The sequence below is a fragment of the Eublepharis macularius genome, chromosome 9 (assembly GCF_028583425.1).
Source record: "Eublepharis macularius isolate TG4126 chromosome 9, MPM_Emac_v1.0, whole genome shotgun sequence".
Classification (NCBI taxonomy): Eukaryota; Metazoa; Chordata; class Lepidosauria; order Squamata; family Eublepharidae; genus Eublepharis; species Eublepharis macularius.
This window is the reverse complement of record NC_072798.1, coordinates 230113-242911: the sequence shown is the minus strand read 5'-3', so window position 1 is coordinate 242911 and position 12799 is coordinate 230113. Positions and strand designations below refer to the sequence as shown.

Sequence of the window (12799 nt, the reverse complement as noted above, 5' to 3'; positions counted from 1 at the left end):
GTGTCACTTTTATTATCACCTTTTCTTTATGTACCAACCAAAATTTACACTACACTACACAAAGCGCTATGATATACTTGAATTTTGTAAAAGATGTGCACGTTTTCTCAAAGGTTCCTGAATAAAGTATAGCAGTCATGGCATAACAGGTTTTATTTATCTAAAATATTCCAGTGTTGCTTTTGGGTTAAGAAAGTTCTCAAAGGCATTACCAATTTCATAGAAGAACCTAAGAAGAGCCCTCCTGGATCAGAAGAGCAGCTCATTGAGAACAGCATCCTGTTTCAAATGTTGCTCCAATTTCTCATTCTCTTCAGTACTTTTCCAGTTCTTCAATATCCTTTTTGAGACATGGCACTGAGCGCAATACTATAAATTCACCTGCACCAAAGATCTACTCAGAAGCATCACAGTATGACTCTTGTGTTTTGTTTTATTATTTCCTAAAAACCCTTTTCGTCTCCGTCACACACTGAACTGGCATTTTCATCGAGCTCTCCACTATAACCCTGACACTCTAAAATTCTAAACCACGTCTAAACAGACCCCTGAGACAACCAACAGCAGTAGTCCAACGATCAAATTAAAATCAATGTTTGGTACCAGATCCAAAATTTTGGCAGAATAAAAATATCTTTACCTCTACTTTCGAAAGGGGACAAGAGAAGTAGAAAGAGGAGGACCCTTTGGGGGAAGTTGGTTCCACAGAATGGGGGCAATCACTGAAAAGGCCCTGCTCCTCACACATCCACCTGGGATGCGATTCTGAGCGGGATCCCACTTGTCAATTTGGACAAATACAAAACATTCATTCATTCATTCATTCATTCAAGGTAGAAGCCTGGCAGGACACGGTACTTCCCACCTGTGATGGAGTAACATTAATATCAATCTACTGTAATGCCCTTGGAATCAACCCAGAGACTCCAGCCGGCTCCGAGTGTCGTAGTTTGGTTATTATCAGGAGCTAGATGGAGCATGCACGCCACACCCATTCTGCAGCCACTCCACTGGCTGCCATAAGTTACCAGGCTCTATTCAAGGCGCTCTGAATGTGTCCGTTCCAGGTGCTTTATGGCCCTAGGCCCTCCTATCTCCTGGACTGCCTTTCCTCCTATGCTTCACCACAGCAGCCTTAGTCCTCTGAGCAGGTCCTTCTAGGGGTGCCAGCCTGCAAGTGGGCAAGATCAATGGCCTGTACACGTTTCCCCTGTCGTGGCCTGCCTGAGGAGGTCAGGAAGGCTCCCGTGCTCCTGCCATTCCATAAAATAAGTGAAAGAGTTGTTCAAGATGGCATTTCTATCAGGGTAACAGAGTAGTTCAGGAAGGTGCTTTACAAAGGGAAAGGGATTGTGGATTATATCATGCATAGGGTGTATCAGTTTGCTGCATGTAGCACCCTGTTGTCGTTTTTCTTCATTACATCCAGTTTGTGTGTCGTGCCTAATATGCTATACTCCTTCAGATTTTGGTAACCTTAGTCCTAGTACACTCCTCTCACTGATTGTATCGGCCTACCTTGTGCTTATTAGAGGTCTCTCTGTACGGACATTTATTCACTTACCCTAAGTACGTGGCACTGAGTTTCAGTGAGAAAGGCAGACTATAAATAAAGTAAAACGTGAATAGTTAAGAGGCTCTCCTGGCCACAACTGCCACTGGAGAGAGAAGGCAGGAAGGCCCGGATCCGGAAGAACTCCCAAGGTCCAAGCGCCGCTCCTTTGGCGAGTCTGACGAACCCGCCATCACCTCTGGCCTGCTCTAGACATGCAGCAGAGTGAGGTCTCCAGAACCCCCTTTCCCACACCACAGTCCTCCAGGTGTCCTGGAAGGCTCTCAGAGGACACAGCCATCGCCTCCTCCTCCTCCTGTCCGCTCCCCTTCTCCCCCTCACTAACTCTCACCTAGAATTATACTGCCCGACCATGGAGGCCCCATTTACAGACTAAAAACCACTGATAACTTTTTCTCAGTGATGACAATCAAGACGATCAAAAGAGTGCCTTCTGGCAGCTTAAAAACTAACTTTTTAAAAGCCACACTTTTACGATTCAGGCTGAGTAAAAATGGTTTGATAGGAAAGTACTACATATATTCCAATTCTCCCCCCCCCCCATTTCCATTTTTTTAGAGGGGGGGGACTGAATACAATGTGGATTTTCCATGGCTCCACATTTTACATCTGAACAGTAGGTCTGAGGGGATTATCAACAGATAACGACCTGCCCTGTTACCAGAACTCCTCCTTCTGGAAATCCCAGGACCTGAACATGGCTACCTTCTCCATGAAAAGCCAGTACTCCGCCACTGAGCTATTCCCTCCTCTTTTAAACTTGGGGAAAAAACTTCATCTGGAAAAACAGACTGTATTCCATGCTCTCTGGCCACCAAAAATGTGTTAATCTTTTAAAATGCCCAAATACTACTTGTGTTTGAAAACTGTGAAATGGTAAAGAGACAAAGTTAGAATCTTAATCAAAGCTGAAGAGTAAAAATCATTTCATGTGTTCCTTAATTCACATGACAGTGAAGACAGCAAATCAGGGAAGATAGATTAAGTTGTCTTCCTTTTATTGACACAGGATAAGGTCTGATTAGTCTAAGAACAGAAGTAATACTGTGGTGGTGGGGCTGGACTCTGCAGCTGTCTCGAGGGAACAGAGAAAGGCTACCAAAACCCGGCCACATTTCATAGATGCCTGGGATGGCTAACCTGAACCTCACCGTGCAGCGCAAGACATGAGGAAGGCCATTGCCTTTACACCTTGCAGAATACTGACCTAGATAAAACCACCTTGGCCTGATTCAACAAGGCAGGTCTTATGCTGAAAGCCTTCCAAAGCTCAGCAGACATCCCAGTGAGTCACAGTCACCCACAACCACGGGAGGTGCAAAAGGCTGTTTCTCTATATAAGGGGAAAAGAACCAGCATCATGCGCGCCTCGGAAACCCTCAGCTTCCTGCTCACTCCGCTCCCCATACGATGCAGCAGCAGCAGCAGCAGCAGCATCAGAAGGGCCTTGACTCCTCAAGTCCCCAGCGACACTCCTTCCGTCGACGTCTTGAAAAGCCCTGCGCTGTCCGCCTGCCACTGCACAGAGACACATCTATGGTACAGCCTTGACCAGAACCACAAAGCACACACACGTTTATGCAAGAGGTGCGACTCCTTAAAATTAGGTGCTCTTGTAGGTTTTGGACTCTACGTGTAGAAAAAGATACAAGGAAGAGGGACAAAGACTAAGACTTCAAAAACGACAGAGTCCAAGCCCAGCATGGAAGAACCGACAACCCATCCTGTCTCCTTTAGGAAGCAAACACCTGCTCACAACCCACAAATCACTGAGCAGAATCTAATGCAGGAGGCCAGGCAGCTGACGGCTCAGACACCCTTTGTGAACCAGGCTGGGGCAGGAGGTGTTATGCAGTATCACTAACACAATGACACGGGAGTTATTGTGTGGTGTTTTATCCTTCTAGGAGACCTGCGCTATGTAACACCTATAAAGGTACCTCTCTATAAGGTTCTGAAATGGCCTGTGTTATGCCACCTCCGATGGGTGTTCCCAAAAGGCTTTCGCTGCCACCAAAGGCCTTAGTTCTCTGAGTCTGATTTCTAGTCTAGGAAGGCTTTGCTATATATGGTAGAATGACAGAACTGTCAGCACGTGGGGTGGCTGTGAAGTAAAAGGGGATCCTTTAATACCAGAGAATGCACACATCCCCACAGAAGCCAGGCGCACTAGTCCGAGGGAAGTGTGCGCATAGGGTGTGTGTATCAGGAGCGGCAGCCCCACAGAGAGCTCAGTCCCTGGCTGTGAAGGGCTTTAAAACTAACAACCTGCACCTTGAATTGAACTCAAACAAACTGGAAGCCCATACAACCCACAAGCAACAGCACTGTTATTATTTACAATCCACCTAAGACACAAGGATGCAAGGCAGATTTCAAGCATGAACAAACCTATACTTTCAACCAGCAAGTAGATTTCAAAATATGGTAACATTTTAATCTAACACAACAGATGGCTAGTAAAACAAAATTCTGCAGTGAGGTTCAGACTGAAGAACTGGAAACCCTTGGTCAAATCCCCGAACCCTAACACAGAACTTCTCAGGTGACCTTGGGCCAGTCACACATACTCAGCCTAATGGAAGATGGAGAATGGCCCCTGGGATGGGTGGTATATAAATTGAATAAATAAATAAAATAAATAAGGTGCTTTGGGACCCCAGTGTCAAGAAACCGGGGGGCTACATATGAGAAAGCAAGCAAGCAAGGAGATGGCCTGAGAGGGAGGCCGTTCCAGCACAGCAGTGCCACTACAGAGAAAGCCCGGCCTTGGTTATTAGCAGATCTCTGGAAAAGACACCGGAACAAGCCCTCTTCAGAAGATCTCAAAGACTGAGGAACTCGTGAGCGACTGCATCAGAGATCAAGCCCTGTCAATGTAATACATTCATTTATTGTATCATTGGGCAAATATGAATATTCAGATACACTCTTCTGCCTGACACTTCTGGAAAGTTTTAGGCACCTTCTGCCTGATTTTGGTCGCATTATTAACCCCCTTTCTGAAACTAATCAGCTTGGGGGTCTGGTCACCACCTGGATAGGTGACTACCTGGGAACCATACGTATGCCACCCTGAATTTCAAGAAAGAAAGGGGGGGGGAGTTCAATAAATAAATATAATTATTTTACATGGTGTGCTGGCCTCTATACAGGAGGAGGCAAAGAGAAATCCTTAATTTCACAGCTGCTCTCCTGTGTGTAAACCTACGTACGATGAAAGACACGGGCCAGAAGCTTCAATTACGTTTTAAGGTCACATGGGAGGCTCTATTTACTTGCAAATCAGTAAATGTAATTGCTAGAGCAGTTATAATATTTGTCCACAACATACATGGATTTCTACATTAGAAACTTGACTAACGATTTAATTTGGCTGGATTTAAATGCCTAGCAACATATTATCCTTAAAGGTTTTCAGAGGAAGTCTGCAGTGCTGAATCTAACTAAAACATCCCTGTCTGGGGCTTGGGCTAGAACTGACTCACTAGCATCCTTTTAGATCTGCAGTTCTACACTATTTAAAGCATCACTGGCAGATGTCTGTTCTTTCAAAAAAGGACTCGGAAGCAGCTCCGTCAACAGTAAAACTGAAGTCTGTCTGACGAAGCCAGTTTCACTTTTGTGCTTGTAGGAACAAATGTTTTAAATACTTCTTTCACTAGAGCAATTTCAGCAACAGAAACCTAAACATCTTTTCCCTGAGAATGTGTCAAAGTCTGGGGGACGGGGGGCGGAGATAAAAATGGGGGGGGGGAGTCTGGAGAACGTTCACATTTTTCCAGTAGTAAATGTGGACAATTGGGGGTTTAACTGTGGGGGTGGGGAGAAAACCTGCTATGAAATATTTTATCTTTTTGAATTTCATTCATTCCAAATCATAGATCCGGAGGAGTTAGCTGTGTTAGTCTGTAGTCGCAAAATAGCAAAGAGTCCAGTAGCACCTTTAAGACTAGCGAACTTTACTGTAGCATAAGCTTTTGAGAACCACAGCTCTCTTTGTCAGATGCGCATCTGACGAAGAGAGCTGTGGTTCTTGAAATCTTATGCTACAATAAATTTGGCTAGTCTTAAAGGTGCTACTGGACTTTTTTACTATTTATTCCAAATATATAGCGTGAAAAGGTCTAAGGATATTTGGGTAATGCTGAAAAAACTCCAATGATTTTTCCCCCTTTCGGATTGAAATGAAATACAAGGTTTTAATCAAAACATGTAATATGAAACTATCAAAACATGCAATATAAAAAACTATGTACAGCATTATTAATTCCTATAAATACTGTAAACATACATTTTCAATAACCATTTTTAGTTTAAATATAAATAATTTTGGCAACAATTAATATGCTATAATGTGTTTATTAATAAATTATTAGAGTTATGTGTTTTCAGTGTTTTAAAGTTTAATTCAATATTCAAATATGCTGCCTACTGCAACTGTATGAATCATAGAATCACAGAGTTGGAAGGGGCCATACAGACCATCTAGTCCAACCCCCTGCCCAGTGCAGGATCAGCCTAAAGCATCTCTGACAAATATTCAGCCATGAGAGTGCTTCTGTCTAAATAATACCCTCTCTTTTGTTTACTACAGAATTTATTTCCTACCTCCACTTTTATTTTCTTCCTGCTTCTCAGATGACAAAAATTAAGATCCATGGTGGCATGTGGCAGTGGAATCTGCAACTGTTTCTCAAACTACCACAAGGTTTAGCCGCTCAGCCTCCAGTGCATGCTGGGACCTACCTGCAAGTGACATGTCAGGGTGCCCGGCTGTTCCTTTGCGGATTCAAAAGTACTAAGAAACAGAAGGCAAGCCTTCAGCTGACAAGAAGCAACAATGCATGAGAGAAGGCCAGTCAGACTATTACTTGGCCTGTCTTACCCTGACAGTCACCTGCAACTCCTTCCTCCATCTCCACAGTAAAAATGCATCTCCACCCAACTATTCAGCCACCTCCTATTCCAAAGAAACACAACTACTCACACAGAAAGTTGAGCCTGGCAAACCTTTATGCAGCACAGCGGTACTTATCCCATGATTTATATTTCATCTTAAGGCAACACATATAATAATAATAACAACAACCACAATAATAACATTCAATTTATATACCGCCCTTCAAGACAATTTAATGCCCACTCAGAGCAGTTTACAAAGTATGTCATTATTATCCCCACAACAAACACCCTGCGAGGTGGGTGGGGCTCAGAGAGCTCCAAGAAGTGGTGACTGACCCAAGGTCCCCCAGCTGGCTTCAAGCAGAAGAGTGGGGAATCAAACCCGGCTCTCCAGATTAGAGTCCTGCTGCTCTTAACCACTACACCAAACTGGCTTTCTTTTTTCTGGCAACATGCTCTGTGGTAAGGCGAGTCTGAGACCCACTAACTGACTCAAATCTAGCTGCACTGTGAGGGCTCCCGGGCCAAAGCAATACTCTATCCATGATTCTCCTAATGTTCTCAGAAAACACGAAAACCACCTCACCCTCTCTTCCCAGGCTATCCTCTCTCTTTAAATAAAGGCAAAGAGACAATTGGGTGGCATTATTCATTTAGTACATCTTAGGCTGAGATGTAACCGCCTAGCTGAAGGCCAATACATCACACCATAAACAATCACAGCTACAATCAAATTTTATCCCTCCCCAGACAAAATGCAATCAGCAGGTGATAAACTTTTGTCCATTAAAAAGAAAACAAAGCAAAAACAAACTAGCCAAAGGTGTTGCCCAAATGCAGGTCCCCCATGCGTCTCTCTCGTTTCTGGAAGGTGCCTGCCCTGTTTGATATACAGGCCACCTTTCTCACCGAAGCTCAAAGATGATACAGAGCACAACTTCCCACCAGAAAATTGGCACGGGTGGTAACAGGTCTGGCCCGAGAGCGCGGCCCGCAAGGCAGAAGGGCCACCCAGGAGACAGGCGCTGACCTTCCTGACAACAAAGCACCCGCGGCCTCCAAAGCCCTGGGGAGGCCCTTAAATCGCCCGGCGTCTTCACTCGCAGCGAGAGGGGAGAAAAGACCCGCGACGCCCCTTCAGCACAGGGGGAGGCGAGCGCCTCTCGGCCTCGGGGGACCCTGCCGGGAGACCCTCTCGGGGGCCTCCGCCTGCCCGCCCCCCTCCCTCAACTCGAGGCCTGGACGACCCCAGGCAGAGAAGGGGGCCCTCCGCGGCCTCGGCCCCCCACCAGGGCAGCGCCGCCCGGCCTCCGCAGGCGCCCGATCCACAGCTGCCGGCCGGGACGGGGGCACCCCCCCCCCCGGGGAACAGCAGCAGCAGCAGCAGCCGCCCCCGCCCGAGGGAGGCCCCCGCGCTCCCCACGGAAAGGGCTCGGAGGGGCGCCCGCCGGGAAGGGGCTGCGGCCGACGCGCCTCCTGGCCCTGCCCGCCCCGAAGCCTCGGCCGGGACGCTGCTCCCCCGTCCCGGCCGGACTCCTGGAGAGAAAGGCGGGCGAGGAGCGACATCCACGGGCGGCTCCGGGCGTCGTTGCCATCGAATTATTGGGGGGGGGGGGCAGAGAGGCCCGCCCGCGCCCCCTTCCCGCCCCCATCCCGCCCCGGGGGGGCTCTGCGGGAGGGCCGCCCAGGAAGGCCGGAGGCCAGGCCAGGCCAAGTCCTCTGCAGAGCCGCCGCGGCAGGCCCAGGAGCGGCGCCGCCGACGGGCCCCTTCGCCCGCCTGCCCGCCCGGGGGCAGAAGCGCCGCCCGCCGCCAGCCAAGCTCCGGGCCGGGCGGGCCCCGAAGGGCCGAGGGGGAAGCGCCGCCGCCGCCGCCGCCTCCCCGCACTCACCGCGCTTGCCCGGCGCGAAGGCCACCACCAGGAAGTAGTCGGCCAGCCGGGCCATGGCTGCGAGGCGCGGGGGCGGCTGCTCATCCCCTCGGCGCCCGCCCGGCCGCCCGCCCCGCTCCGGCCCTCGCCGCCTCAGCCGCCGCCATCTTGCCTCGGCGGCGGAACACGGCCCAGCCCGGGCGGCGGGCGCAGGCGCCCGGGAGCCAATGGCAGGCGGCGTCGCGGCCGTGACGCGCTCCCATTGGCCGCCGCCCGCCCAGCGCTCGGCCCCCTCGCCCCGCTCGCCTATGGCCGCGCGCCGGCGCCGGCGGCTGCGCGGGGATTGGCCGTTCCTGCGCCGCCCGCCCCCTGGCCCGCCCCCTCGCGTGCTCCTGGCCGCCCGTCGCCCCCTCTCCCCCGGGCGAGCCGGAAGCGGAGAGAGGGAGCGGCTCAGCAGCGCCCCCGCGTGGCCCCAGCGAGCGCCGCCTCCGAGCGGGATGAGCTCCGCCCGCCCGCCCGCAGCCCCGAGGGGCGCCGCCTCCCTGCCCCGCCCGAGTCCCGGGGCTGCCGCCCGCGAGGCCTCCCTCCACTGCCTGCCTGCCTGCCTGCCTGGACGGGGCGGGCGGCGGCGCTCCTGGCCCACCCGCTGCGGGCCCCGCCGGAGCTGCCGCGGAGGGCGCGGGGCGGGCGGGGAGGAACGGGCCGGCGGGTCCCACACCCGGAGCGGCTCCGGCGGCGGCCAAGGCCCCTGGGGGAGGCGGTCGCAGGCGCTGCTTCGGACGCCGGAGGGCCCCTTGGCTGGTCGGGGGCGCCCGGAATCGCCTCCCGTGCCGCGCCCTCGGGGCTCCTGCGGCGGAGGCTGCCGTCGCGGCAGGGAAACGGGCCGGCCCTCTGCTGGGGCGCCGCTGCCCCTTGCAAGCCTTCCGTCCTTCCCGGGAAGCAGCGGGCGCGGCGGAGGCAGACGGTGGCTGGGCCCACGAGTGGCGCGGGAAGGGCGCCCGGGCTCTCCCGCGGGTGTGCTTGCGAGCGGCCGAGACCCGCCGCGGCTCGTCCCTGCGATGCCCCGCGGCGCTGCCCCTTCGCCGAGGCGGGCGGGCTGGGCTCAGGGGGCGCAGGGCGGGCTGGGTTCCGGAGGCGCCCCTGGACCTCCTCGGCCCGCTGCCCCTTTCCCTGCGGCCTCCCCCTCTCCCAAGCATTCTTGACTTTTCGCGTCGTCTCATAATGTGACCAAAGCCCCCTACGTGACCCAGATCTGAGCGAGTCCGTTAAGGACCGGACGTTTGGGAGGCCTTTCATTCCTAGGGTCGCCATAGGTTGGCCGCGACTTGACAGCACATGACCCACACCGCAGGGTCCAGGGGCGCCGTGGAGGCTGACCCCCCCTTCCTCCCCCCCCCTCTGCTGGCCTCCTGGCTTACACAGGGAATGAATGGGCCAGTGGGTGGTCCAAGATGGAGTGTGGCCATGCTGGGGGGAGCAGGCCCCCCCCACACCCCTAGGGCAATAAGCCTCAGCAGCCAGGGCAGGGAAGCCATGGGGATCCGCTGCCATGCATGTAGTAGGGGCTGGGAGTGTGGAGCACCTTCCCAGCCAAAGAGTTGGCTCTCGGGGGTGTCCTACTGGCTAGTCGTCCAATTTCCCCTTTTGCCAGTTGCAGGGACCTAAAGTCAGCCCTGGGGATTTTCACCTCATTTGGTGGCTACTGTAGACCCAAAAATGCTTGCTGTAAAATTTTCCTCCCCTCACCAAATGAGGTGAGGCAACAAATTGACAGGGCCAGACTAGTACACAGAAACAGCCTGCTGCAGGACCAACCAAAACGAACCAACCACAGAACATTAGTGGTTGTCACCTATAGTTCCCAGCTCAAACCTATCCAATGTATCATCAGCAATCTACAGCCCATCCTGAAAATGATGCCTCAGTCTCACAATCCCTGGGTCATAGAATCATAGAATAGAATCATAGAGTTGGAAGGGGCCATACAGACCATCTAGTCCAACCCCCTGCCCAATGCAGGATCAGCCTAAAGCATCTCTGACAAGTATTCATCCAGCCTCTTCTTGAAAACTGCCAGTGAGGGGGAGCTCACCACCTCCCTAAGCAGCTGATTCCACCTTTGAACTACTCTGACCGTGAAAAAGTTTTTCCTAATATCCAGCCTGTACCTTTCTGCTTGTAATTTAAGCCCATTGCTTCGGGTCCTACCCTCTGCTGCTAACTGGAACAGCTCCTTGCCCTCCTCCAAATGACAGCCTTTCAAATATTTAAAGAGAGCGATCGTGTCCCCCCTCAACCTCCTTTTCTCCAAACTGAACATTCCCAAGGCCCTCAGCCTTACCTTGTAGGGCTCAGTCTCCAGACCCCTGATCATTCTCATTGCTCTCCTCTGCACCCTCTCAATTTTGGCCACATCCTTTTTGAAGTGAGGCCTCCAGAACTGCACACAATACTCCAGGTGTGGCCTGACCAAGGCAGTATAGAGAGGGGCTATGACCTCCTGCGATTTCGACACTATGGCCCCTTTGATACAACCCAAGATTGAATTAGCCTTTTTTGCCTCTGCATCACACGGACTGCTCATATTTAGTTTACAGTCCACTCTTACCCCAAGATCCCTTTCACATATACTACTGCCCAGAAGTGTATCCCCTATCCAGTATTTGTACTTCCAATTTTTGTGGCCCAGATGTAATACTGTGCACTTGTCTTTGTTGAATTGCATCCTATTCACAGCTGCCCACTTCTGCAGGGTATTCAGGTCTTGTTGAATTTTAATTCTATCTTCTTGGGTGTTTGCTACTCCTCCCAATTTGGTATCATCAGCAAATTTAATGAGCAGCCCTGCCACTCCTTCATCCAGATCATTGACAAAAATATTGAAAAGTACCGGGCCCAAAACCAAGCCCTGCGGCACCCCACTGGACACCTCCCTCCAATCTGATGAAATGCCGTTGACTACCACTCTTTGAGTGCGGTCCTCTAACCAGTTCCTTATCCACCGAACTGTCCTATAGTCCAGTCCACAGTCTTCCAGTTTGCCCATCAGAATGTCATGGGGGACCTTATCAAAAGCTTTACTGAAATCCAGATAAATCACGTCAACAGAGTTTCCCCGATCCAGTAAGCTGGTCACTTGATCAAAGAAGAAAACCAGATTGGTCTGGCAAGATCTGTTAGGGACAAAACCAAGCTGATTTCCCTGGATCACTGAGCGGTCCTTCAGATGCTTACAGATTGATCCCTTTAAAATCTGTTCTAATATCTTCCCAGCAACAGAAGTCAGACTGACCGGCCTGTAGTTTCCTGGGTCATCCTTCTTCCCTTTCTTAAAGATTGGGATAACATTTGCTCTTCTCCAATCTTGTGGCACATCCCCAGTCCTCCAGGAGGCCTTGAAGATGATGGACAGGGGTTCTGCAAGTTCTCTAGAAAGTTCTTTCAGCACTCTTGGGTGCACCCCATCCGGCCCAGGGGATTTGTATTCATCCAGTGCAGCCAGATGCCTCTCCACTACCTCTCTGTCAATGTCAATTAGCCACTCAGGTGTCCTGCCACATTTTCTACTATCTCTAGATGTGCCTGAGTTCTTCAGGGAGAAAACAGAGGCAAAAAAGTCATTAAGCCTGTCTGCTTTTTCTCTGTCCTGTATCAGAGTTTCTCCATCTACTCCCAACAGTGGTCCAATTGCCTCTTTTACCTTGCGTTTGCTTCTCACATATCTGTAGAAGTTTTTCTTGTTGTAGTGAGCCCTCCTGGCCAGACCCAGCTCGTACTGAGCTTTGGCCTCTCTGATGGCTGCAGTACCTAGTAACCCTCATATACTCCTCTTTAGAGGTCTGTCCTTCTCTCCATTTCCTGAACATTTCCTTTTTCTCCCTTAGCTTATTCTGGAGCTCTCTGTGCATCCACATCAGTTTCTTGGAGCCCTTACCATGTTTCTGTCTTGCTGGAATAGTGAGGGCTTGAGCTTGCAAAAGCTCATGTTTGAGAAGAGCCCACCCTTCACTCGCTCCTTTTCCTTCCAGCACACTCCCCCACAGAATGACTCTCATCAAGCCTCTGAGTCCATTGAAGTCGGCCCTACGAAAATCTAACCTACAAGTCTGGCTACAAACTTCCTTGGCCCCCCCCCCACAGCAACTGGAATTCAAGGAGGACATGGTCACTTCCCCCTAAGGTCCCCACCACTTTTACCCCATCTACCAATTCTTCCCTGTTGGTTAATATTTAGTATGGCTGAGCCCCTCGTAGCTTCCTCCACCAAAAAAGGAAGTTATCAGCCAGACAGGTCCGGAGGTTTCATGATTCTTGTCGCTTTGTTGAGCTTGTCTCCCAGCATACATCGGGGAAGTTGAAGTCACCCATAATTACAAGGTTCTGATGTCTAGATACTCTACCAATCTGTTCAAGGAGGACAGCATCCATTTCCTCTCCCTGGTCAGGCAGTCTA

General features: G+C 51.2%; 1 protein-coding gene across 3 annotated transcripts in view; it reads right to left on the bottom strand.

Moving 5' to 3' along the window:
• The window catches only part of SBF1 (SET binding factor 1), a 115731-nt gene extending 107213 nt beyond the window's left edge, over positions 1 to 8518 (bottom strand). For all 3 annotated transcript variants that reach the window (XM_054987925.1, XM_054987926.1, XM_054987927.1), the window contains exon 1: positions 8368 to 8518. In XM_054987925.1, coding sequence (XP_054843900.1) covers positions 8368 to 8422 — 55 coding nt within the window. In that variant the 5' untranslated portion in view covers positions 8423 to 8518. The remainder of the gene's footprint in view (positions 1 to 8367) is intronic.
• Positions 8519 to 12799: the final 4281 nt, after the last annotated feature.